Raw genomic sequence first — 26,313 nt, forward strand, 5'->3', positions numbered from 1 at the left:
GCATGTTATACCCCACTTTTTCATAAGAAGTATTGAGATCTTCCACAAGCTGCCTGTAGTTGCCGACTTTAACATTTCCTAGAAAACCAATCGAAAATTCCGAAAGGCTTTCCCACCGATTTCTCACCATCACTAAGGGCACGTTTGAACTGTTCGCCCTTGAAACGTTGCCTTATTTATGGGCCAGTGAAAATGCCTGCCTTAATCTCTGTACTACGTCTTATTACAGTTATGGAGTTACAGAAACCCACTTTTACTAATTTAAAAAAATGCATGTCATTTTCATCCCAGAACAGACATGGATGCACAACTGCATCCATGTCTGTTGTGTGTTTTTTGTTTCAACAGGGGCGAGGTAAGTAGTTTTGCTGATAATTTAGTGCCCGAAGAGGGCTTAGAAGATGAAGAAGAGGACACTTTAATTTTGTTTATATATATTGTGACTGCATTTATTTTAAATACACACCACTCTTTTTTTTTTTTTTTTGGTTTTTTTTTTTTAGGAGCATTAGCAACTAAGGCCATATTGCTCTGGGGATATGTGGTGGTCATTCTCTGACCTTTCTGCATCCTCCATATTTGGTGGGCACGGGCTCGAACCCCGGTCTACATCAAGAAGCGTGTGCTATGCACTGCTGCTCCTGCCCACCTGGCTAAGGAGGTGCCTACACAACATCTACGAGATATGAATTCTGACAAGGAGTTTGATACAAGTAACGAGCTTGACTCTTCACAAGAAGTTGGAACAGATTCTGTGGGAGGCTCTCTCTCTTCCAATTCACATTCTCCTGAAAAAAAGAAATGATACCAAAATCAAAAAGGATAAAAAACCCAAAAGTGGTTGGGTTTGGAGCAGCGTTTCCCAAACTGGGGTCTGTGAACCAGTTCCAAGGGGTCCACAAAATGCACCCTCTGGAACTGGAGTAAAATTACTCATTCTATGTATAGCAAATTGATGATAGCAACAATTTATTAGTACACTTTTAAGAATTATGTCGTAAATTATTTGATTATTTTTTGTTGTACACTGGATTCTACTGTACACACCATTCATAAAAATGCTCACATTTGTTTAAACACTCAAATATATTTTCTGGCATACTTGCATTATATGGGGTATATCAATGTGCCTGAAGTCATTCTTTTAAATCTACATTTAATATATCGTGTGACTTATACATAGATTGAGAATACACTTCAGCAGTGAATTACAGTTTGGATTTAAAATCATTGTATTATGCTTGGTAATGTAAAATTATCAAACAAAAAACCCCCCAAAAAACATTGTATTATGCTAGTAAATGTAAAACTATGAAAATTAAAAAAAAAAAGAAAAAAAAGCAAGTCTTTACAATCCGATACCCCTTCCGACTGATCGTTGTGAGTAGTAGTGATTGACATGTTAGCCCGCTATGGTCAGTGTTAGGGTGTTTATCCCCTACTATCTATTAAAAAAACTATATTTCTTTTGCTTGAATAATCCAGAGCCAAGAGGGAGAAAAGCATGTTTTCTCAATCTAAGTGATACGATATGCTAAACATAGATCTGCAAGAATGATGTCAGGCACATCGATATACCCCGTATAATGCAAGTATGCCCATTTTCTTCCCATGCCTCGAAGCAAAGTTTCAAATACTGCCAACATTTCTTGTTTTTCTTAATTTTCATCCAACTCATTGTAGATATTATCGCAAGTTCTTTAAACACGCTCCAAAACGTTGGAGTCGCTCAGATATTCAGCTACTATGACATCATTATCAACTCCAAAAAATTTGACAAGAACAATTTCTCCACTGATCAAACTTTGCTTGGAACTCTTCCCAAGATTGTTCAATGTCTTTTAGTAGTTCATCCCTCTTAATCAGCATTTTATCAAAACCTACTTTTGCGAAACAATTCTTAATAAATAAATAAATAAATTTTCTGTTTATACTCCGGCACGACTAAACGGTCAGAGGAGTTTACAAGATACACAGAATACAAGAAACAGCACCGCATTCAGCAGTCACGGGCTTGAACCCCGGTCACTCAAGGCACGTGTACTTATGCACCTGCGCACCTGACCACTAGGCTACGGCGGCCTTAATCATTGTTTCCGTCACATCGTTACTCCACACTTTCACCAACTCTGATGTGTACATACGCAAATCTATAATAGAATCTATAGTGTGGTTGGTTTCTATTCTCAGTATAATTTTTTTCATTATGCGCCTTCTGTAGTGCATTTTCAAATTCTTGTTAATGCCCTGGTCCATTGGATGCAGACAAGATGAATAAATCAGAGAAATAAAACAAGCTTCACACTTGTAAGTTTTGAAATTACTGAGTGAAGGTAGGCAGGGCAGTTGTCGACAATGAATGCAATTTTTCTGTTTTCTTTCATCATCTTTCTATCGAAATTTAAAATCCAATGCTAAAAAATTTTTTTGTCATCCAACGTTTTTTGTTGCAGTTGAAGTCCAACTCTAAAGACTTTATTCCTTCGAAACATCGGGTTATTTACTTTTGCCTGTAACCAAAAGCTGCAGTTTTTCATTACCAGCCATATTTGCAACCAAGAGTGTAGTTCTTTCCTTACTGTTTTTCCCACATAAACATTTATCGCCTTTAAAAGTCAGTGTCTCGTTCAGCAAACATTTAAAAAATAGACATGTTTCTTCAACATTTAATGCCTTTGGACTCAAAGTCCTCCATAATTTTTTTCAAAACTGTTTCTTTCCAATGGGTATACACACACACAGAAAATATGCATATGTTTCTGTGTGTGTGTGTGGGGTCAGCAAACTATACATATATAAAAAATAAAGATGCAATGAAATTACAAAAGTCTTATCAAACAGGAATGGGCTATAAGAGTTTATGCAAAATTTATAAAAATCAGTATATTTGTGTATATGGTAGGGAAATTGAGCTATAAGGTGTGGTGGTAACCATGGAAGAATAGGGAGAACCTGTAAGTAAAAGATCAATTTACCTGAAATAAATATAAAATGCAATTAATAAGGACATAATAATTATAAGAACCAAAAGCTGGATCCCAGGACTTTAACTACTTCTTCAAAGGGATCGGCAGTGAAAATCGTAGGAGCCAAAACAATAGTTCAAGTCTGTTTCTGTTATGATGCACACGTAAACGGTATACGTATACATCACAGCCGATCCGATAGAGACCAGAAGGAAGAATAAAATAATAATAAATAAAAACCTGTGGAAAGAAAAGTATAAAATTTAAACTCAGAAATATCTAAGAGATGGGGCAAAAACAAGAGAACTTACTGTCTGTATGGACCGGAAGACGTTGTTATCAATGGTGATTGAAGGAGAGCTAAGTGTTCACTTGCAGTATATATATATATATACAGGGTGTTTCAGTTAAACGTTTCAGAACTTCTAAGAGGGGTAGGGTACATCCTGACAACTCGAAATCATATAGCAATGTGGGGTCGGAAATGCTTTCCTGAAGCGGTGTTGTACACAGAAGCACCATAAAGAAAAGAGACCGTAAGTGAGAAATCGTTTTAATAATACATGAAAAGAAGCAAAAGGTACATGGATTAAAGTAAGTGTTCGAAGTTTCTTCCACGGGCTACAATGCACGCCTCACATCTCCGACGCATGGACATCCGAACATTCTGGAATACTCCAGGGGAATTTCGAATTTCTTCGGCAGCTACTGCGATTCTTGCAACCAGCTCCTCAGCATTGTCAACAGGGGTGTCATAAACTAGCGATTTCATATGACTGTGAAAATTCCTTCACAAGGGAAGGAATTTTAAACACGCATAACGACCATATCTGGACGGTCGAGAACCCGCATGCAATACGACGTAGTGCAGCACAGATTCGATTTTCGGTCAATGTATGTGCCGGTATTATGGGAGATCACCTCATCGGACGTTACCGTGTTGTCTAACCGGACCTATCTACTTGATCTTTCTGCAGCAAGTATTGCCACAACTTTTGAGAGATGAACAGATTTCTGCATCGACGCAACAGACAATGTGGTTCCAACACGATGGAGCCCCTGCCCATTATAGCGGAGATGTTCGTAACTACCTGGATGTCACATTTGGTCAACAGTGGATCGGACGTGGTGGACCCGTGCGTTGGCCTGCTCGGTCACCCGACCTATCATGTCTTAAATTTTTATTTCTGGGGTCATATGAAATCGCTAGTTTATGACACCCCTGTTGACAATGCTGAGGAGCTGGTTGCAAGAATCGCAGTAGCTGCCGAAGAAATTCGAAATTCGCCTGGAGTATTCTTCCAGAATGTTCGGATGTCCATGCGTCGGAGATGTGAGGCGTGCATTGTAGCCCGTGGAAGAAACTTCGAACACTTACTTTAATCCATGTACCTTTTGCTTCTTTTCATGTATTATTAAAATGATTTCTCACTTACGGTCTCTTTTCTTTATGGTGCTTCTGTGTACAACACCGCTTCAGGAAAGCATTTCCGACCCCACATTGCTTTATGATTTCGAGTTGTTAGGATGTACCCTACCCCTCTTAGAAGTTCTGAAACGTTTAACTGAAACACCCTGTATATGTCAGTTGATGTAGCCCGTGTAGGCAGGGTGTAAAATTGTAATTCGGCACTGTACCTGTGTGATGTGGAAGTGAGCAATTAAACACATGAGGCAAAAAGCCAGCAGAGGGAGAAACAAAAACTAAAAATAGTGTGAAAAAGATATTAAACTTTGTAATACAAGAAACAAGTAACAATAGTAGAGAAATAGCATCTCAATATTGCTTTCGGGAAGCCAAATTGCTCACAAGAAATAAAATGTAGTAAAAAGAACGGCTGAAAGTAATTGAAATAGAGGTGAACAAAGTAGTGCTCGGGCAGTCTGGGGTTTCAAGCCCGTACCACAGGTGGCCCCTGGAGGGATGACTGGACAATTGCTCATGTGTTTAAGTCAATAGAGGCAATGTTAAAGAAATCAAAATAAGATAAAGAATATTATTATTTTATTCTTCCTTCTGGTCTCTGTCGGATCGGCTGTGATGTATGCGTATACCATTTATGTGTACATCATAACAGAAACCTGAACTATTGTTGTGGCTCCTATTTTTACTGCTGATCCCTTTGAAGAAGTAGTTAAAGTCCTAGGACCCGCAGCTTTTGGTTCTTATAATTATTATACCCTTATAAATTACATTTTATATTTATTTCACGTAAATTGATCTTTTACTTACAGGTTCTCCCTATTCTTCCATGGTTACTACACCTTATAGTTCAACTCCCCTACCATATACTCAAATATATTGATTTTTACCTTTTTTTCTATATATATACACACATATATATCTGAATAATAGTAGTAGCATGTGATGCAAGATTTGATTTGATAGTTGTTGGCGCATCGGCTTCTGTGGCCATATTGCACCTCCCAAGGTCTTTGCAGTACTTTGATCCAAGCCCGAGGCGGGAATCAAACCCGCGACCTTTGGGTTGCCGGGCAGGTACTTTACCCACTCGGCTAGCCCGGTCGGCCGTGATGCAAGAAAGCAAGAGTATGAGCTTATGCAGCATCAGCCAAAAAAAAAAAAAAAAAAAAAAAAAGCACACCATTCCCTCCAAATGCCTGTCCAGTTCCTCCTTAAATTTATTCAACCTATCAACTTCCACAACGACAGATGGAAGTTTGTTCCAGCAATTAACCACCTGCTGGCTAAAGGCAAATTTCCGCACATCTATTCTACATCTGTCTTTTCTTAATTTGAATTTATGCCCCCTTAGGTTTGTAATCTGAACAAGTGGAAGGATTCCATCAGAATTCAGCGTGCTCAACCCATTCAAGGCCTTATACACCTCAATCAGATCACTGCGCAGGTGCCTAGTCTCCAGCCACTGCAATTTGCAGAACTTAAGCCTCTCTTGGTAAGAGGATCCCTTCATTCCCCTCACCAATCTTGTTGCCCTTCTCTGTACACGCTCAAGCAAATCTACATCCTTCCTAAAATAAGGCCTCCAGACCTGTACACAGTACTGTACTCAAGGTGTGGCCTGACCATTGCCTTATACAGAGGGACAATCACCTTCTCCCTGCTAGCAAAATTCCTATATATCATTGACAAAACCCCATGACCTGCCCTGGCAGCCTGTCTGCATTACTCAGAAAACTTCATATCTGACTGCACAATTACTCCCAGGTCTTTTTCATTTTCTACCACCTTAAGTGTAGTACCACACAGTTGATACGTTTCTCTTGGGTTACTTCTACCCATATGCAATACTTTGCATTTGTCAAGGTTAAACTTCAGTTGCCACTTCTTAGCCCATCTGCCCAAATTATCTAGATCCTGCTGCAGTAACACACTGCCATTGCTGTCATTAACAACCCTGCCAACCTTTTGTAACATCTGCAAACTTCGACATTAAGCCTGATATACCTTCATCAATATCATTGATAAATATACAAAACAACATTGGACCTAACACCGAACCCTGTGGGACTCCACTAATAACATTAGTCCACGAAGAACAGCACCCATTGATTACCACCCTCTGTCTTCTCCCACTTAACCATCCTTTTATCCATTGTAGCAACTTACCCTTAATACCATTCTGCTCCAATTTGTACCATAGTCTTCCATGCGCAACAGTGTCAAAAGCTTTCCTGAAATCCAAATATATGATATCAAAATTATTTTTTGCATCCAGTTCCTTTGTAACCACATCATAATATCCTATCAAATTTGTCGACAAGACTTACCCTTAACAAACCCATGCTGTGTCTGAATTATTGCTGCAGTCTTGTCTAGATGATCCTGCAATGCATCTTTAACCAGTGACTCCATTATTTTACCCGGAACAGAAGTTAAACTAACTGGTCTGTAATTACTTGTGTCACCCTTTGATCCCCCTTTGTGAATTGGGGATACATTTGCACATCTCCAGTCCGTGGGAACCTCCCTGAGCCCTCTCATAATTATGGCCAAGGGCTTGCTTAGTTGCTTTGCCGCCTCCTTTAATATAACTGGATAGATCCTATCCACCCCAGGTGCTTTTCTTATGTTTAACTTCAACAATTTCTCCTCCACTTTGCTTTCAGTTATTACAAAATCATTAAGTATCCTGCTGCAATTTGATAACCTTCTGCCATTTTCAAACCTTAATAATTCCTCATTTGTGAATGTAGATGCAAAATACTCGTTCAGTTTGTTTGCTATCTGAGCAGGACCATCAACAGTCGAACCATCGATGTCAAGTGGGCCAATCAGATTTATCCCCTTCCTTTTAGAGTTTATATAAGTAAAGAAATCCTTGCTGTTTTTCTTAGCATCTGTTGCCAAGGATTTCTCGTAATCTGCCTTCACATGCCTAACCTGATTACAGACTAGCTTATATCTGCCATAGACTTCTGAGTCGCTTGATAATTTATATGCATCCCATGCATTTTTCTTCTCTGTTACGAGTCTCATTAGTTTATTAGGTAACCATTTAGGCTGCAGAAAACAATCATCCAATAAATCCACAAAAGTCTGACTAGTGTGTTTAGAATAGTTGAAAACTGAATCTTTCATAATAAAAAATAAAAAGATAAAGCAAACATCAGAGGCAGCAAAAAGCATATTCCTCTACAGGATGCTTGAAATATAAAAATAAATTAGAATGATGATTAAAAAAAAAAAAAATTATGCCAGCAGCAGTCTGTTTTTGGTTTATTTTTGTTTTATTTTATTGTAGTTCGTTTACAGCTCCGCTGGTGATATTTCACATTAATTTGGACTTGGTGCCCGTCAGAGGGGGCAGCATTAAATTTCTATTTAATTGGCATTCTAAATTTAATTGATTATTTTTTATTATCTTTGCTTTTAAATTTTCTAAATTATCTTGGAGTTTCTGCTGCAATATTTTTACTCTTATTACCCTTCTCTTCCCCCTCTGTTGGTTTGTTCGTTATGTATAATTTTGACTAATTTTGCTCTTCTGTTTTGCCATGCTGCTGGCATTATTTAAAATTTTTTTTTAATCATCATTCTAATTTATTTAAAAAAAAATATATATATATACAGGGTGTCTCAAAAATGTTGGTACAAACGTTTAGGGGAGGTAAGTAACATCCAAAGGAATGTGAAACACATAGGAACCCATAACTGGAAATGTCACCGTACGTCGGTAGATGGCGCTGTTCATCAGTTCGTGAGAGGGAAAATTTCTGGTTTACTCATTCAAGCAGTAGTTGCCGCACGAAGAGCGTGCATCAATATACGAACTGTGAGCTAGCAGACATGCACCTACTGTATGGATTAGCAGAGGCCACTCAACAAATTTATGGAGAACGTTTCCCAAACAGATATGTAACGGACCACCGTTTGTTTGCGCGTGTGCATCAAAATTTGTGCTATTATGGGTCATTTAGAGGTAACGGGAGTAGTGCGAGCAAACCACGTCCGATGCGAATTCCCGCCATGGAGGAAAGTGTGTTGAATGCCGTCCAGAATAATCCTACTACCAGCACACGTGCCATTGTCTCTGCCTTAGCAGTGTCTCATTGCAGTGTACAGTGTATCTGGCATGATGATACCTTACACCCCTTTCATCTCCAAAGGGTTCAGTTAGTGCTCCCCCAAGATCATCCTGCATGTGTGGCTTTTGCGAAGTGGTTTCTCCAAGAAAGTGTTCAAGACTTGAATTTTCCAGCCTGTGTTTTGTTCACGGATGAGACTTATTTCACTCGGGAAGGCTGTGTGCGGGCCCCATGCAGCACAACATCGCTTCGCAATAAATGTGTGGGCAGGTATGGTCGGTGACTGCTTAGTCGGGCCATACCTGTTACCATCCCGCACAAACTCCACTAAATATTGGATCTTTCTTGAACAAGTTCTACCAGGGTTACTTGACGATGTTCCAGCAAATGTGAGACGCAACATTTGGTTTCAACATAACGGGGCGTCTGCCTATTATGGAAGGTGTGTTCGTGACCATTTGAACAGGCATTTTGGGCGTCGATGGATTGGCCGTGATGGACCCGTTGCCTGGCCCCCACGCTCACCTGATTTATCGAGCCTTGATTTCTTTCTGTGGGGGACCCTCAGATCTATCATGTATGAATCGCCTGTGGAGACGGAAATGGATCTTGTGGCGAGACTCGTCTGCGCTGCTGCTACTGTCAAAGAAACTCCAGGTGTGTTCGACCGTATCAGCCAATCCATGCTACGTCGGTGTCACGCATGCATCGCATCTCATGATGGAGCCTTCGAGCATCTGTTGTAACATCATGAAATGCATCCATCTCATACTCCATTGTTAATATTATGTCAAATAAATGTTTGCCACTAATTACTGTCTTGTGTCATTGCTGCTTCTTGTGCCTCTGCTACTACTTTCCCGTGACGTTTTTGGTTATGGGTTCCTATGCAATTCATGTTCCTTTAGATGTTACCTACCTCCCCTAAACGTTTGTGCCAATATTTTTGAGACACCCTGTATATACACTGGTGTTCAAAGAAAGTGCATCACCTATGAATTTCAAATTTTTAATACCTTTTTGCAATGGTATGTTACATCAATGATTAGAATCACAAATAGAAATATATAAAAAAAAATAATTAATAGTTAAGGCAAAGTGGCGCATTATAGCCTGCAGTGGCACATTATAGCCTTAGTCGCTAATGTGCCAATAAAACCCAAGCAACAGCAACAGCAACAACAAGTAATATTTGACAGGTGTTCTCAAAATATCCAAAATGAGCATTTGCAACCCTTATACAACAGTTTTGGTAAACACAACAATTATGGCTGAAATGTTATCAGAAGCCCTCAGTTTGCTTCAGTTTATCATTTTAAAGGGAAAACAAAATGAAAAGTTCACCAGGTGCAAACTAATATTTCGTTGAACTGCCTCTGGCACTGAACACAGCAGCACACCGTTGAGGCATTAACAAGATGAATTCAGATCAATTTCTGAAGATAATGAACTGATAGTTTGTGGTTCCAAACACGAATTATGGCTTCCTGAAGTTCACGAAGGGTCTTTCGTTTCTTTCTGTCAACTGCAGTGGCGCATTATAGCCTTAGTCGCTAATGCACCAATAAAACCCAAGCAACAACAACAACTGCAGATTCCACACAATGCCAACAGTTCGCTATAGTATTCAGCTCTGGGCTGTTTCTTGGCCAGCTAAGAGTTGTAATGGACCGATTTTCCAACCATTTTTTCACCTGTAATAAACACATTACTGTCGAACCTCTAATGCAGAAATGAAGATAAAGTAACCACAGAAGTTCCTATTTACACTTTTCACCCAAAGACAAGGAGCAGAGTTGTCCTGAAAGATGCAGTTACTTGGCAAGTTGAAACGGACTCTAATGGTTGCCAGCAATTTGCCTTCTAATATAGCCAGGTATCCATTGGCATTTATATAACCTTTTATAAACCGCATGTGACCTACTCCACAATATAAAATGCACCCCCATATCATTTAGCTGGTAGGGAATTTCAGTGTAGACACCATACAGTCTGGGTGGTATTCTTTGCCATGTCTATGGTGGATCGTTTGTCTCCCATCAGAGCCATGCAGGTCGAATTTCTTCTGATCTGAGAAAATAACTGAATTCCACTGCTCAGGGGTCCATTTGACATGCTCCTTACACCAAATTAACTGGGCCCTTTTCCTTTTTTGTGTGAGGAGGGGCTTTTACTAGGATGATAGGCTACAAGTCATTTTTGAAGAGGCATCTTCTGACTGTTACTGCACTTGCTACCACTCTTGTTTGTTCTTCCCATTCTCTTTTCAGCTCAGACAAAGGAGCTTTACAGTTTTTAAGGCCTAAGTGCTTCAAAACGCAGTTCTGTTTTGGCGTAGAGACTCGTTAGCTTCCGGTTCCTTTTTTCCTATCAGCAGAACCAGTTTTCTTGGGTTTGAAAAGAAATCTTTGTCGACTGATTACAATACACTCTATAAGCAATATGATGGGAAGAACATCCTTCCTCACATAAAGCAACTACAGCACTGTTTCTTCGTGGTGTCAACTGCACGTAACTCGTCATCCTGACTCAAGCAAGGAATGACTGCAACTCTTGCAGAGCGTGCTTATATAGCTGAAAGTAACAGCTGATGCAATATTATGTCGTCACCTACACATGTCAATCTGATCTGTAAGGAATATTGCCATATACTTACGTTATTCAGATGACAATTACAAGTTTATATATATATATATATATATATATATAGATATAATATTTAATCTATTATAAAACTTTGGAATAGATGTAAAGTGTATGTCAGATCAGATTAATGCCATCAAATGTAGATTGAACATTACATCAGTCTGTAATCTGATTGGTACTTTATAGGTATTCAAAGTGTATTAAAACATCGGCATACAAGTACTCAGTGGGCCATAAGGCCAAAAGAACCTATAACGACCAAGATAGCCCATGTTGATTTACATTGCTATACCCTAGAAATAAACATATAATTAAGCAATAAAATAAAATAAAAATGTAATGATTATGCAGCTAATTATTGATAATCGGATACACTGAATGGCACTTTTTGAGGGCTAACACAATTCAATATATTCCACCAATAATTAGCAAGGCAGATAACAATCAATTCTGATTGTTATCTGCCTGTTTAACTATGCCCAAATAATTAAACATGAAGGCAATCTATGCTAAATTTTAAATTTAACAGCAAACAAGCAAGATAACAGACAGATAGCTTTGAAATGAATATACAGAATATAATACAGAAAAAGAGTGCCAACCATAATTTTCACATAAAATGTACTGTTTTTTAATTTATTTTATACATGTGCATGTACATGGCTCTGTCTTTAACTTCTCCACTGATGTCGGTGTTCCCCAAGGTTCAGTTCATACTCCCACTCTTTTCTCCTTGAACATGAATGATCTTCTTCCATTGACTGGAAATCCCATCCAGAGTTTTGCTGATGATAGCACATTTCGTTCCACTTTATAGTTTGAGAAACCTTGCCCTGCTCAAACAGCTTCAACTTCTCGAATATCCACTATTAATTCCTTAAATGCTGATCTCCGGGTAATTCTCCAGTTGTGCAAAGATAATTTAGTTGATTTCTATCCATCTAAAACTCAGTCCTGTCTTATATCTGGCAAAAAGGATTCTTCTGCTCTTATGCTTATCTTCCATGATTCTCAGATTTCTAGGCAAGATGATATATCTCTATTCGCATAAGTATATTACAAATATTGCTTCCTTTGCACCTAAAAAAAATTGCATTTTCTCTTTCGCTCGCAGCTTTACTTTTTTTCCAAACAGCTGTTCACTCCGCACAAATTGCAAATCTGCCCTATCATTGAATATTGTTCCCACATCTGAAATGGTGCCTCCAAACCCCCCCCCCCTCTCTCTCTCTCTCTCTCTCTCTCTCTCTCTCTCTCTCTCTCTCTCTCTCTCTCTCTCTCTCTCGCTCTCTCTCAAGCTTCTAGATCCCATTTAGAAGAGGCCAGTTAGGTTAATTAAAGACTGATTTCTAACAGTCTCTCCAGTCTCTGTCTCTACTACTTGCCTTTTCTATAGATACTTTCATGGGCACTTTTCTTCTGAAATGGCTTCTATAATTCTTGCTTTTCCTTTAAAGCAGTCTGAACACTGTCATTACCACTCAACATTCTTCTTCCTCATTTATTCATTCAACTTCCGTTTTTCCCCATATATGGTACTAAGTACTATAAGTTCTAATACCTCTAGTGTTTGATGTTTTCGTTAAAAAAAAAAAAAAAAATTGTTAAGTTATAACGGTCACTACTCACACTAGAAAATCATCTGGTTATTACACAACAGTTGGTAATCACAGCTGTTCTACACTGTAATTTAATGGTTTCTAACTTATATCTTTACAATTCAAACATTGAACGGCATTCACCTACACCTACAACATAAGTATTACACTGTTTTCGAAATTCTAAGAAGAAAATGGTTACAATTCTATAAATAACGTCAGAACTTAATTATTTTGATTACTAAAGTCCCCAAGGAGTACTGTGTGTTATTTTAGAAAATAAGTTTATTTATATATATATATATATATATATATATCTGAATTTGCATATTACTTCTCAACAAAAACATATAAAATAAAAATAATTAAACGAAAATGCACAAAGGAAATTGAATTTTACCAGCTAATGGGTCTCTGTTTAATCCTAATTTGTTAACAATGTACTGTGGAATATCTGTTGTCACTCCCTGAAGAACTTTTGCTTGTCCTTCTGCAGCTTCCAAAAGATGATAAAATTCTTCCGGATCAAACTCCTAAAAAAAAAAAAGTTGAATTTATGAATTAAGTTTGTGAAGACAATTAAAAGAATGTAAATACAGTTACTTAAATTACTATTTAAAAATCAGAATCTCTTTGTGTATGCATGTTTTTTCTCCCCCACCCCAATCAACCACAGACAAATTGCATTTCGCAATTTGCTTGTTTATCACAAAAATAAGCCCAAGATTCAGTCTTTTCTAAGCAGCAACTTGGGATTGAAAAGGCACTTACAGGCTGCATTTGATTTCAACCTTCCCAAAACTGGCCACAAACAGATTACACAAAATAAACTGGCTGTACAATTATTTTATAAGTTAATAACTGTTACATTTTTTTAACCTCAAAGCAATAGTTTTATAACTACTTGTGTAAATAAAGTATATATAAATTATTGCAAAAATAACCTTATCAGGGTAACATCAATGTCAATTTTATTATTCTTTAAGTATTGTTTCCTTTTGATCAGCGTTATTTTGTTGAAAATGAAGTAATTTTACAATAAAAGAAATAAAAAATAGAAAAGACGGCTAAATTTCATTTTTTATACTTATTTTGGTATACTTTATACTCACATAATGCTCATTTTTAAATTAAAAACTTGCTAAAAATAGCAGCATCACTCTAGATAAATCATCACTTCTGATCTGTTTCTTGCCTATTTTTAGGTTCTAAAATAGCATAATTTATACATGGAAGCACTCGTGTGCAGGCATGAAATTGCATGCCCATCAATGGTTTAACAGATTTGTCACAGCATGCCACTGTCCTACCAGCCTACTTGTACATTTATCCAAAGATAGCCAAGATTTATATGTGATTCAAACTGATTCTTACTTCAGTGGCATGCATTAATTGAAAGTTTAATCTTTCTCTTCTTTCAGCACTTTTTTGTAAACAGCAGAAAATCTTCACTATATATAGATAGGGAGCTGAGTCTTTAAAAATTACAGCTGTGAATTACAGGCTCTGATAAACTGATAAGTGTTTGCCGTTTTATTTACCTAATTGTTATTTTATATTGTACTTTATAAGTAGCCTTATACTTCTAGTTACACTGGTTATTTTTATTTTTAATTTAGATAAGATTTTTTGTAGATTACTACTTAATATACGTAAAACCGTTGTTTCGTTCGAATCTTGAAGCCATTGTTTTCGTATAGAGAGTGTTAAGTAATTCAAAATTTTAAGTGATAACTAGGTAGCTCTAATGTAAAATTATACAATATAATATGCATCACTGCATTTAGGATTCTATTAGATAGTGTAGTATTGACAATCAATTAATTAAATTTATCGATCTCATTAATTTAAAATATCATGCCCCAGACTAGAGCAGCAAAGCAATGGGCACAAAGTGGCAGAAGTGCTGTGACTCGGGGGAGAACCGAGGGGGGTGATTCTTCCATCACAGCCTAAAAAAATGTGCAACTTGTGAAATGTTTGCCAAACTCTCTCTCGAACAGAACATGATCTAGCCAAAGAGATGTCTTTGTGTGCGTGCCAGGGGCAGAGAGTGTCTAGATATTAGGTGTTAAATCAGCGTACCGATGGGTGTCTATGTCTTTTGCCTCTAGCAGAGTATGTCTGCTAGAGGCAAAAGTTGATGATGTTGTGAAGCAGATATCATCTTTTAAGGGCACAAAGGGTGATACTGTTGTACACGTTGGCACCAAACACATTAAGAGTAGAAGCTCTGCAGATTTACTTAACAAGTACAGGTCAATGTTGAAAAAAAGTCATGAGTTAGGGTTAAATTTGGAAGTGTCTGCAATTCTGCCCCGACACGATGGCAGGGAGTACATAATGAGCGCTTTGCCAATCAATTTGGCCGTGGAGGGATTGTGCAAGGCTCATGCTTTAGAATTTTTTTAACCTTCATCTGTGCTTGTTAACAGGAGAGACTGCTTCTATAGGGAGGGATACACTTAAATAGTAAGTGTGCAAGAATATTTACTGATGCTATCGAGACACTGTTAGAGGGGTGGGAAAACTGCTAGCTTTGTGGGGATTCACGACTAAAAGTTTAAAAGTAGCCACAGGCAGAGGCGATTCTTGACTACTTCTATTAAAATAAGCAGCGACCTGAAGCAAGAGGTGCTGGGGGTTTCAAAGACTGATGGGAGTGATCATGAAACAAATAAATATATGGGATGTATTAGGGTAACTAAGAATAGGTGCATGTGTACCAATGCTAGAAGTATAGTAAATAAATTTGATGAATTTGAATTGGATATTGTTGGGATATCAGATGTGGTCTCACACAGATATTAGGAATGCAGAATTGGAATTTAGGGAGTACAGTCAGTCGTCGTATAACACGTGTTTACACTACACGAATTCGATCATACACGATTTATAAATAGGGGAACGATATCTTATATAACACGAACCGAATTCGCTTATGCACGATTCGCCTTTGTGTTTACAAGAAAAGGCAGTCGAACGCAGAATCACCAACCGAATGGAACACGATAGGAATGAAGAGAAGATTCTGAAAATGTATTTGTTTTTTATATCAGTGAAGGGGGAAACACATTTCACCATAATAACGTAAAAACCAACACAATTCCAGCTATCGGTATAATCGCAAATGCAATTAGTTCGAGTTTACAACCAGTTTATAACAGATTCCACTAGCAGAAACGCAACTGGAAATTGTTTTTACTGTTTTATGGTAGTAACCCCTAGAAATGTGCTTTAGTAAAATGTGAGGTGTTAATTGTGTATCTCTGCATTTATGGTTTTGTTTATTCAGTTGCTACACGCGCACAGCTTTGTTTATGTAGTAGTAGTGGCATGTGATGCAAGAAAGCAAATGTATAAGCTTATGCAGCATCAGCCAAAAAAAAAAAAAAAATCACACCATTCCCTCCAAATGCCTGTCCAGCTCCTCCTTAAATTTATTCAACCTATCAACTTCCACAACGACAGATGGAAGTTTGTTCCAGCAATTAACCACCTGCTGGCTAAAGGCAAATTTCCGCACATCTATTCTACATCTGTCTTTTCTTAATTTGAATTTATGCCCCCTTAGGTTTGTAATCTGAACAAGTGGAAGGATTCCATCAGAATTCAGCGTGCTCAACCCATTCAAGGCCTTATATACCTCAATCAGATCACCACGCAGGTGCCTAGTCTCCAGTCACTGCAATTTGCAGAACTTAAGTCTCTCTTCGTAAGAGGATCCCTTCATTCCCCTCACCAATCTTGTTGCCCTTCTCTGTACACGCTCAAGTAAATCTACATCCTTCCTAAAATGAGGCCTCCAGACCTGTACGCAGTACTCAAGGCGTGGCCTGACCATTGCCTTATACAGAGGGATAATCACCTCCTTCTCCCTGCTAGCAAAATTCCTATATATCATTGACAAAACCCCATGACCTGCCCTGGCAGCCTGTCTACATTGCTCAGAGAACTTCGTATCTGACTGCACAATTACTCCCAGGTCTTTTTCATTTTCTACCACCTTAAGTGTAGTAGCACACAGTTGGTACGTTTCTCTGGGGTTACTTCTACCCATATACAGTACTTTGCATTTGTCAAGTTTAAACTTCAGTTGCCACTTCTTAGCCCATCTGCCCAAATTATCTAGATCCTGTTGCAGTAGCACACTGCCATTACTGTCATTAACAACCCTGCCAACCTTTGTATCATCTGCAAACTTCGACATTAAGCCTGATATACCTTCATCAATATCATTGATAAATATACAAAACAACAGGGGACCTAACACCGAACCCTGTGGGACTCCACTAATAACATTAGTCCACGAAGAGCAGCACCCACTGATTACCACCCTCTGTCTTCTCCCACTTAACCATCCTTTTATCCATTGTAGCAACTTACCCTTAATACCATTCTGCTCCAATTTGTACAATAGTCTTCCATGTGCAACAGTGTCAAAAGTTTTCCTGAAATCCAAATATATGATATTAAAATTATTTTTTGCATCCAGTTCCTTTGTAACCACATCATAATATCCTATCAAATTTGTCAGACAAGACTTTTCCTTAACAAACCCATGCTGTGTCTGAATTATTGCTGCAGTCTTGTCTAGATGATCCTGCAATGCATCTTTAACCAGCGACTCCATTATTTTACCCAGAACAGAAGTTAAACTAACTGGTCTGTAATTACTCGTGTCACCCTTCGATCCCCCTTTGTGAATTGGGGATACATTTGCACATCTCCAGTCCGTGGGAACCTCCCCTGAGTCCAAGGATGCTCTCATAATTATGGCTAAGTGTTTGCTTAGTTGCTTTGCCGCCTCCTTTAATATAACTGGATAGATCCCATCCACCCCAGATGCTTTTCTTACATTTAACTTCAACAATTTCTCTTTCACTTTGCTCTCAGTTATTACAAGATCATTAAGCACCCTGCTACAATTTGATAACCTTCTGCCATTTTCGAACCTTAATAACTCCTCATGTGTGAATGTAGATGCAAAATACTCATTCAGTTTGTTTCCTATCTGAGCAGGATCATCAACAGTCGAACCATCGATGTCAAGTGGACCAATCAGATTCATCCCCTTCCTTTTAGAGTTTATATAAGTAAAGAAATCTTTGCTGTTTTTCTTAGCATCTTTTGCCAAGGATTTCTCGTAATCTGCCTTCGCCTGCCGAACCTCCTTTGTGACCTGATTACAGATTAACTTATGTGTATCAAGCGTGCCTCCTCGTTTTGTAATTGTGCTTTATTTCCTAAAAATGAATAAAATACTTAAAAAGGTGTGAAAATGAAGCATCCTGGTGAAGACACTGCAGATTCAGAGAGAAAAAGAAAAGCAATATCTATAAACAGAGGGGGACTGGATCAAAAATTCTTACCCGGGAAAATTTATAGTGACCTCATACTATGGTTTATGGCCAAAATCACACTGGACTCCGGCCCACTGGGGTTTCGCCGGTAAGGCTTATGGCCAGTCCGCTCTGTCAATAGAGAAAAAATATGAAATTGTGAAACACTTTGAGCGAAATGAAAGAGCACGTGCTACAGACCTAAATGAGGCAATGCCGAGAATTACAAAGAATGCGGAGAAAATAAAAACAACTTTCGTAGCAGGAACAACTCAAAGTGTAATTAAAATCCATTAGATTAAGACAGAAAGAATTGGAAGAGATGGAACGACTGTCATCTGTTTGGATAGAAAATCAAACAAAAAACAAGTTTACTTACGATAGAAGCAAAAGCATTAGCAATATTTCATTACGTAATAGTCGTAATAAAATACGTAAGTAAAATACGTAAAATACATATTTTACTTACGTATTTAAAATATTTACTTAAGTATTTAAAATACGATTATTTATTGTGTTTGGTAATGTTTTGGTTACAAATGTGTGTTCAATCTTGGGTGGTCGGTACCTAACCCTATTTTTCCCATAGGGCCTGTTGTTTATATTGCGCGATTTTGCATTGCACGAGGGTTTCTAGGAACACAACTATCGTGCTATATGAGGACCGACTGTACAATGTGTACAGAAAAGGAGGAGGGGTTAACATCATAACCCCTCCTCCTTTTCTAATGTGTATAGAAAAGGAGGAGGGGTTATGATGTTAATTAAGAAAAACATAAAATCAAAGGAAATGCATCCAGTTTACATAGATGGACAGTGCAATGTTTAGTCAGTTTGGTGTAACATAAGCACTGGGAAAGCAAAAATAAGAGTAGGAGTGTTATATAACCCCAGGGGCTCACATGTGGTGAGTATGGGCTTGGCACACCCAGGGTCCTGAGCTGGATATCATTATTCTTGGCTCTGACACTCTCTCTCTCTCTCTCTCTCTCTGGTGCAGCATAAGCCTGACGCTTATGCTGCACCAGAGAGAGAGAGAGAGAGAGTGCAGCATAAGCCTCAGGCTTCCTTGTACCATATGGCTAATAATAATAATAATAATAAGAGGCATAATGACTTGAATGAGTACAACAGCCAATTGTACAGAGAAATGGAGTGGGCTAGTAAATCAGAATGTCTTATAATGGGGGATTTTAAGTTCCCAGATATTGATTGGAACTTGTGGGTTGGTCAATCTCACACTAGCAAGACTTTTGTCGATTTATTGGATGACTGTTTTCTGCAGCAGCACGTTTGAGAGGCAACCCTTCATCTCCTTTAGCCAGCAGTGATCATTAGTGTATTAAGAATTTAGAGAAAAGGAACCACAAGGTGGCACACAGTGTACTTTTTTTTTTTTTTTTTTTTTGTTGTTATTATTTGGTTTTTAGGAGCATTAGCAACTAAGGCCATATTGCTCTGGGGATATGTAGTGGTCATTCCCTGACCTTTCTGCTTCCTCCGTATTTGGCAGACAAGGGCTCGAACCCTGGCCTAATCAAGAAGCATGTGCTATGCACAGCTGCTCCTGCCCACCTGGCTAAGGAGGCGCCTTACAGTGTACTGATGTCGGATTTAATTAAAGATATAATTACCATCAGGGGTAAAATAAAGGGTTTTTGCTACCGTAAAGGTGACTATAGTAGTCCCAGACAGTTTTTAAATTCGACACAGTCGTCTATTCTGTAATCAAGTCACAAAGGAGATTACGCAAGCGAAGGCAGATTATGAGAAATCTTTGGCAAAGGATGCTAAGAAAAACAGCAAGGATTTCTTTACTTATATAAATTCTAAAAGGAAGAGGATGAATCAGATTGGTCCACTTGATATCGATGGTTTGACTTTGATGATCCTGCTCAGATAGCAAACAAACTGAATGAGAATTTTGCATCTACATTCACACACGAGGAGTTATTAAGGAAGGAAAACACCAGAAGGTTATCAAATTGTAGCAGGGTGCTTAATGATTTTGTAATAACTGAGAGCAAAGTGGAGGAGAAATTGCTGAAGTTAAACATAAGAAAGGAACCAGGGGTGGATGAGGTCTATCCAGTTATAATAAAGGAGGTGGCAAAGGAACTAAGTAAACCATTAGACATAATTATGAGAGAATCCTTGGACTCAGGGGACGTCTCCACTGACTGGAGATGTGCAAATGTATCCCCAATTCATAAAGGGGGATCGAAGGGTGACACGAGTAATTACAGACCAGTTAATTTAACTTCTGTTCTGGGGAAAATAATGATGTCGCTGGTTAAAGAAGCATGTCAGGATCAACTAGACAAGACTGCAGTAATAATTCAGACACAGCATGGGTTTGTTAAGGAAAAGTCTTGGCTGACAAATTTCATTGGATACTATGTGGTTACAAAGGAACTGGATGCAAAAAATAATTTTGATATCATATACTTGGGTTTCTGACACTGTTGCACATGGAAGACAACTGTACAAATAAATTGTAACAGAATGGTATTAAGGGTAAGTTGCAATAAATGGATAAAAGGGTGGTTGAGAGGGAGAAGACAGAGGGTGGTAATCAATGGATGCTGCTCTTCTTTGACTAATATTATTAGAGGAATTCCACGGGATTCATTGTTGGGCTCACTGTCATTTTGTATATTTATCAATGATATTGATGAAAGTATTATCAGGCTTAGTATCTAGTTTGCAAATGATTCACAGTTTGGCAGGGTTGTTAATGACAGTAATGGCAGTGTGCTACTGCAACAGGATCTAGAAAATTTGCAGATCGGTGCAAAGTTGCAACTGAAGTTTAACATTGACAAATGCAAAATACTGCATATGGGTGGGTAGAAGTAACCCCAGAGGAACGTACCAAATGTGTGGCACTACACTTAGGGTGGTAGAAAATAAAAAAGACCTGGGGATAGTCATGTAGTCATATATGAAGTTTTCTGAGCAATGTAGACAGGCTGCAAGAGCAGGTCTGGGGATTTGTTAATGTTATACAAGAAATTTGCTAGAAGGGAAAAGGAGGTGATTATCGCTTTGTATAAGGCAATGGTCAGGCCACGCCTTGAATACTGCGTACAAGTCTGGGGGCCTCATTTTAGGAAGGATGTTGAGCCGCTGGAACAAGTACAGACAAGGGCAACAAGATTAGTGAATGGAATAAAGGGTTGCTCTTACCAAGAAAGGCTTAAGTTCTGCAAATTGCAGCAGCTAGAGACTATAGGGGCCTGTGAGGTGATCTGTTTGAGGTGTATAAGGCCTTGAATGGGTTGAGCAAGCTGAATTCTGATGGGATTCTTCCACTTGCTCAGAATACTGTCTCAGATATGAGCAAGGTCTGAGACAGTATTTAAATTCTATTCAGTGGGACCAACTGATGATGTTACCCAAAGCAAATTCAAAATGGGAAGCATTCAAAGAACTTATCTTGGAAGCTACTAGGCTTTACATACCAACTAAGAAATATTGTTCAAGGTTTAGGCCTAAGTGGATGTCAGATGAACTAATGAGACATATGGCAGAGAAGAAAAATGCATGGGATACATACAAATTAACACGTGACACAGAAGCCTATGATAGATACAAGTTGATCTGTAACCAAGTTACAAAGGAGGTTAGGCAGGCGAAGGCAGATTACGAGAAATATTTGGGAAGGGATGCAAAGAAAAACAGCAAAGAGTTCTTTACTTATGTAAACTCTAGAAGGAAGGGGATGAATCAGATTGGTCCACTTGATATCGATGGGTCAACTGTTGATGATCCTGCTCAGGTAGCTAACAAACTAAATGAATATTTTGCATCGACATTCACACATGAGGAGTTATTTAGCGAGGGGAAAGCCAGAGGTGTATTCAACTCTAGCAGTAAGCTAGAGAATCTTGTAATAACTGAGAGTAAAGTGGAGGAGAAATTGCTGAAGATAAACACAAGAAAGGCACCTGGGGTGGATGGCATCGATCCAGTTATATTAAAGGAGGCAGCAAAGGAAGTAAGCAAACCCTTAGCCATAATTATGAGAGCTTCCTTGGACTCAGGGGAGGTACCCATTGACTGGAGATGTGCAAATGTGACCCCAATTCACAAAGGAGGATCAAAGGCTGACACAAGTAATTATAGACCTGTGAGTTTAACTTCTGTTCCAGGAAAATTAATGTTGGCACTGGTTAAAGAAGCACTACAGGATCATCTAGACAAGTCTTCAGTTATAGCTCGGACACAGCATGGTTTTGTTAAGGGGAAGTCTTGCGTGACCAATTTGATTGGATACTATGATGCAGTCACAAAAGAACTGGATGAAGGGAATAACTTTGATATTATATACTTGGATCTTAGAAAGGCTTTTGATACTGTTGCACATGGAAGACTGCTGCACAAATTGGAACTGTGTAGCATTGTAGGCAAATTGCTGCTATGGATAAAGGGGGTGGTTGAGGGGGAGAAGACAGAGAGTGGTAATCAATGGATACTGCTCATCGTGGACTAATGTTATTAGTGGAGTCCCTCAGGGTTAAGTGATGGGTCCATTATATTATTGTTTTCTGTATTTATAAATAATATTGATGATGGTATATCAAACTTAATGTCCAAGAGATACAAAGACGATACAAAGGTTGGCAGGGTTGTTAAGGACACTACTGACACTATGCTGCTGCAACAGGATTAGAAAAGTTGAGCAGATGGGCTGAGGGTGGCAAATGAAGTTTAACATTGACAAATGTAAAGTACTACATATGGGAAGCTGTAACCCCAGAGCAACGTATCAACTCTGTGGTACTACATTGACAGTGGTAGAGAACGAAAAGGACCTGGGAGTAATTGTGCAGGCAGATATGAAATTTTCTGAGCAGTGCAGACGGTCTGCAAGAGTAGCTCATGGTGTCTTGTCAATAATACACAGGAATTTTTCTATTAGGGATAAGGAGGTGATTATCCCCATTTTTAAGGTAATGGTCAAGCCACACCTTGAATACTGTATCCTTCTTACTCTACATCATTCTTAAAATGAGGTCTGGTGACCTCATTTTAAGAAGGATGATTACAGAGAAGCTCAACAGGATTAGTGAATGGAACAAAGGGTTGCTCTTACGAAGAAAGGCTTAAGTTTTGCAAGTTATAGCACCTAGAGAGTAGGCACCTGTGAGGTGATCTGATTGAGTTGTATAAGGCCTTGAATGCCTTGAGCAAGCTGAATGCTGATGTGATTCTTGCTCAGATTAAGAACCTAAGGTGGGACAGTTTCAAATTGAGGAAAGACAGTTGTAGAATAGATGTGAGGAAATCTGCCTTTAGCCAGCAGGTAGTTGGCTGGTGGAACAGACTTCCATCCTTTGTTGTGGAAGTTGATAGCCTAAATAAATTTTAGGCTGTGCTGGACAGGTATTTGGTACGAATTGAGGGGTGAAATTGGACATTGTTTTTTTTTTTTTTCCTTGGCTGATGCTGCATAAGCTTGCTTTCTTGCATCATATGCCTCTACTAATGCTAATGCTAATTTTAAATGTAAATTAGAAATAATGTTTAGGCTACACTCATTTTCATAAACTAAACTGCACATAGGTTTCATAAAGAAAAATTAGATAGGAAGAGTAAGAAATGAGGGAAAATCTCATTGGCTGCATAGGTTGTAGCCACACAGAACACACTGGAAATCAGGTAACTACAAGCAGAAAGAAAAAAAAACAAGAGGAGAACAGATTTTTGGAAAAAGTAAGAAGTTTTAAAGTCCACAGTTCACTAGAAATTAAATTTCATGGACAACATACAGATTTTATAACCAAATAGTCAAGCACAAGGGTACAGGATAAGTACATGCTTTGAGTGACCATCATTCAAGCTTATGCAACGAATAAAATTGAATTCTCTTTATCTTATGAGCTCTTCAGACCTGATATGGTCATCTCAGAGTATAAACAGAAAATTCAGTTATTTATTTTAAAATAAACAACCAGATGATAGTTTACCAATGCACAAATTAAGTACGTTTTCAACATTAGCTCACAAAGGACTGTTTCATCTGTGGATTTCTGTCTGAGTTGCCTGTTAGATGTCAATTGATTAAGAGTTCTTCAAGAAAGATACTATTCTCTTCAGGAAATTTTGTGTGAAAGTTTTGTTTAAAACCATTGTTGCTGGCTAGAACAGGCTGTTAAAAGCCTTTGTAAAGGTTCACCACATAAAGAGAATCTGATCTCAGTTTTTAGGTTTGGTGATCTCTATCAGTAGGTCACCTGACTGGAGCAATCCAACCATTTCTAGTAATCCCACTGCATTTTGTAAACATCACTTTATGATGAAAGGAGAAAGTTTACTTACTGGTTGAGTTGAAAATAGTGTTTATCAGGAATGCTTGAGTTCCTGTTTGTTTAAGTCAGTTCTAAATCACTTTGAGTCACGATCAGTTTTATGACTGTCAATATGATGGGAGCTCTTCACCTCAAATAGTGAGTCGTCATCATCATTATCATCAGCCATTTTCAATCCAGTGCAGGATGAAGGCCTCTCCAGCAACTTTCCAGTTCCTTCTGTTTTGAGCACTGGCCATCCATTTACTACCCAAAAACTCATGAATTTCATCTATCCATTTCCGCCTTTGTCTTCAAGGGTTTTCTTCTAGCTCCTCTTGGATACCATTCTGTTATTTTCTTAGTCCATCTGTCATGTCTTCGAGCTATGTGTCCTGCCCAAGACCATTTTAGTTCTTTAGTTTTGATAAGAATGTCCTTTACTTGAGTTTGCTGCCTAATCCATGTGTTTCTCTTCTTATCTAACAGTCTGATTCTCAATATGATTCGTTCCATTCTTCGCTGTGTAGTTCTCAGCTTCTCTTCCATTCTTTTGGTGAGTGTCCAAGTTTCACTTCCATAAGTCATGGTGGGGAGTATACATTGGTGCATTATTTTACGTTTAAGAAAAACTGGGATATTGCTCTAGAGTATGTGACTATATTTCCTGAATGCTATCCATCCAAAATTTATTCTTCTCTTGACTTCCAGCCATTTATCATTATTACAGCTAATAACTTGTCCGAGATAAGTATATGACTCCACCTTTTCAATTACTGCTCCTTCAATCATTATTTCCCTTTCTGTGGCATACTTGTTCATCATTACTTTTGTTTTAGCCATATTCATCTTTAGTCCAAAATCCTTACTAGCTGTGCATAACTGATTAAGATTTTCCTCTAATTTTGTGGGATCGTAGCTTATGACCACAATTTCATCTGCAAATTGTAAATGGTTTAGGTACTCTTTGTTCACATTGACTCCTCTCTGCGACCAGTCTAATCTTCTGAAAGCTTCCTCAAGGGCAGCAGTAAACAGCTTCGGAGATATTGTGTCTCCTTTCAAACTCCTTTCTCAATTTTAAATTTCCTACTGTCTTTATCTAGTCTAATAAAGGAGGTAGCACACTCATATATTTTCTTCAAAATCATAATATATGGGGTATCAATCCTTGTCTTTCCAGTGCCCGAAACATTGCCTTATGCTGTTAGGAGTCAAATGCCTTTTCATAATCCACAAATGCCAGGCATAATGGTGTTTTATATTCATTTGCTTTCTCCATCATGTGTGATATTACGTGAAGGTGATCCATAGTTGAGAATCCTGTCCTAAAGCCAGCTTGCTCTTTCGGTTGATTCTCATCAAGTATTCTTTCTAATCTGTTAGTAATGACCCTTGTGAACAACTTGTAGATGTGGGATAACAAGCTAATTGGTCTATAATTTCCGATTTATCTCCTTTCTTATGCAGCAAAACTATGATTGCATTATTCCACTGCTTAGGCATCCCACCTTTTCTAATGCACTTTGTGAAGAGCCTTACCAGTTTTTGTGTTATGTCTCTTCCTCCCAATTTTAACAACTGTACAGTAACTTCATCTTCCCCCGGGGCTTTCTGATTCTTCATTTTTTTCAATGCATGTTCTACCTCATCAGGAAGAATATCGGGTATGTCGTATGTGTTGCTACTTTGTAATCCATCTTCCCCACTGCTGGCATCATTCCCCTGCTCCTTGTATAATTCTCTATAGTAGTCTTCTGCTATTTGAATTATGCGTTCTCTGCTGTTTATAAGTACACCATCGCTATTCTTCAGTTTCAGTATCATTTGTCTTTCTGTATTACTGCTCACTGCTGATTTAAATCCTTTGTTTTCCCTTAATGCTTGTTCCACTTTTCTTGTGTTAAATCTTCTTATGTCCTCTCTGAATCTCTTTCTAATGGCTTTGCATAACTCA

The 26,313-nt window shown here is 38.3% G+C and overlaps 1 protein-coding gene across 5 annotated transcripts in view; it reads right to left on the minus strand.

The window, feature by feature from the left end:
* LOC150087015 (microtubule-associated serine/threonine-protein kinase 3-like) overlaps nucleotides 1-26,313 on the minus strand; it is a 912,052-nt gene that overhangs the window by 374,836 nt on the left and 510,903 nt on the right. For all 5 annotated transcript variants that reach the window (XM_090372902.1, XM_090372903.1, XM_090372904.1 and 2 more), the window contains one exon: nucleotides 13,122-13,254. In XM_090372902.1, coding sequence (XP_090229028.1) covers nucleotides 13,122-13,254 — 133 coding nt within the window. The remainder of the gene's footprint in view (nucleotides 1-13,121; nucleotides 13,255-26,313) is intronic.

Source organism: Mastigoproctus giganteus, chromosome 4 (assembly GCF_048544385.1).
Source record: "Mastigoproctus giganteus isolate SK-2022 chromosome 4, ASM4854438v1, whole genome shotgun sequence".
Lineage (NCBI taxonomy): Eukaryota > Metazoa > Arthropoda > Arachnida > Uropygi > Thelyphonidae > Mastigoproctus > Mastigoproctus giganteus.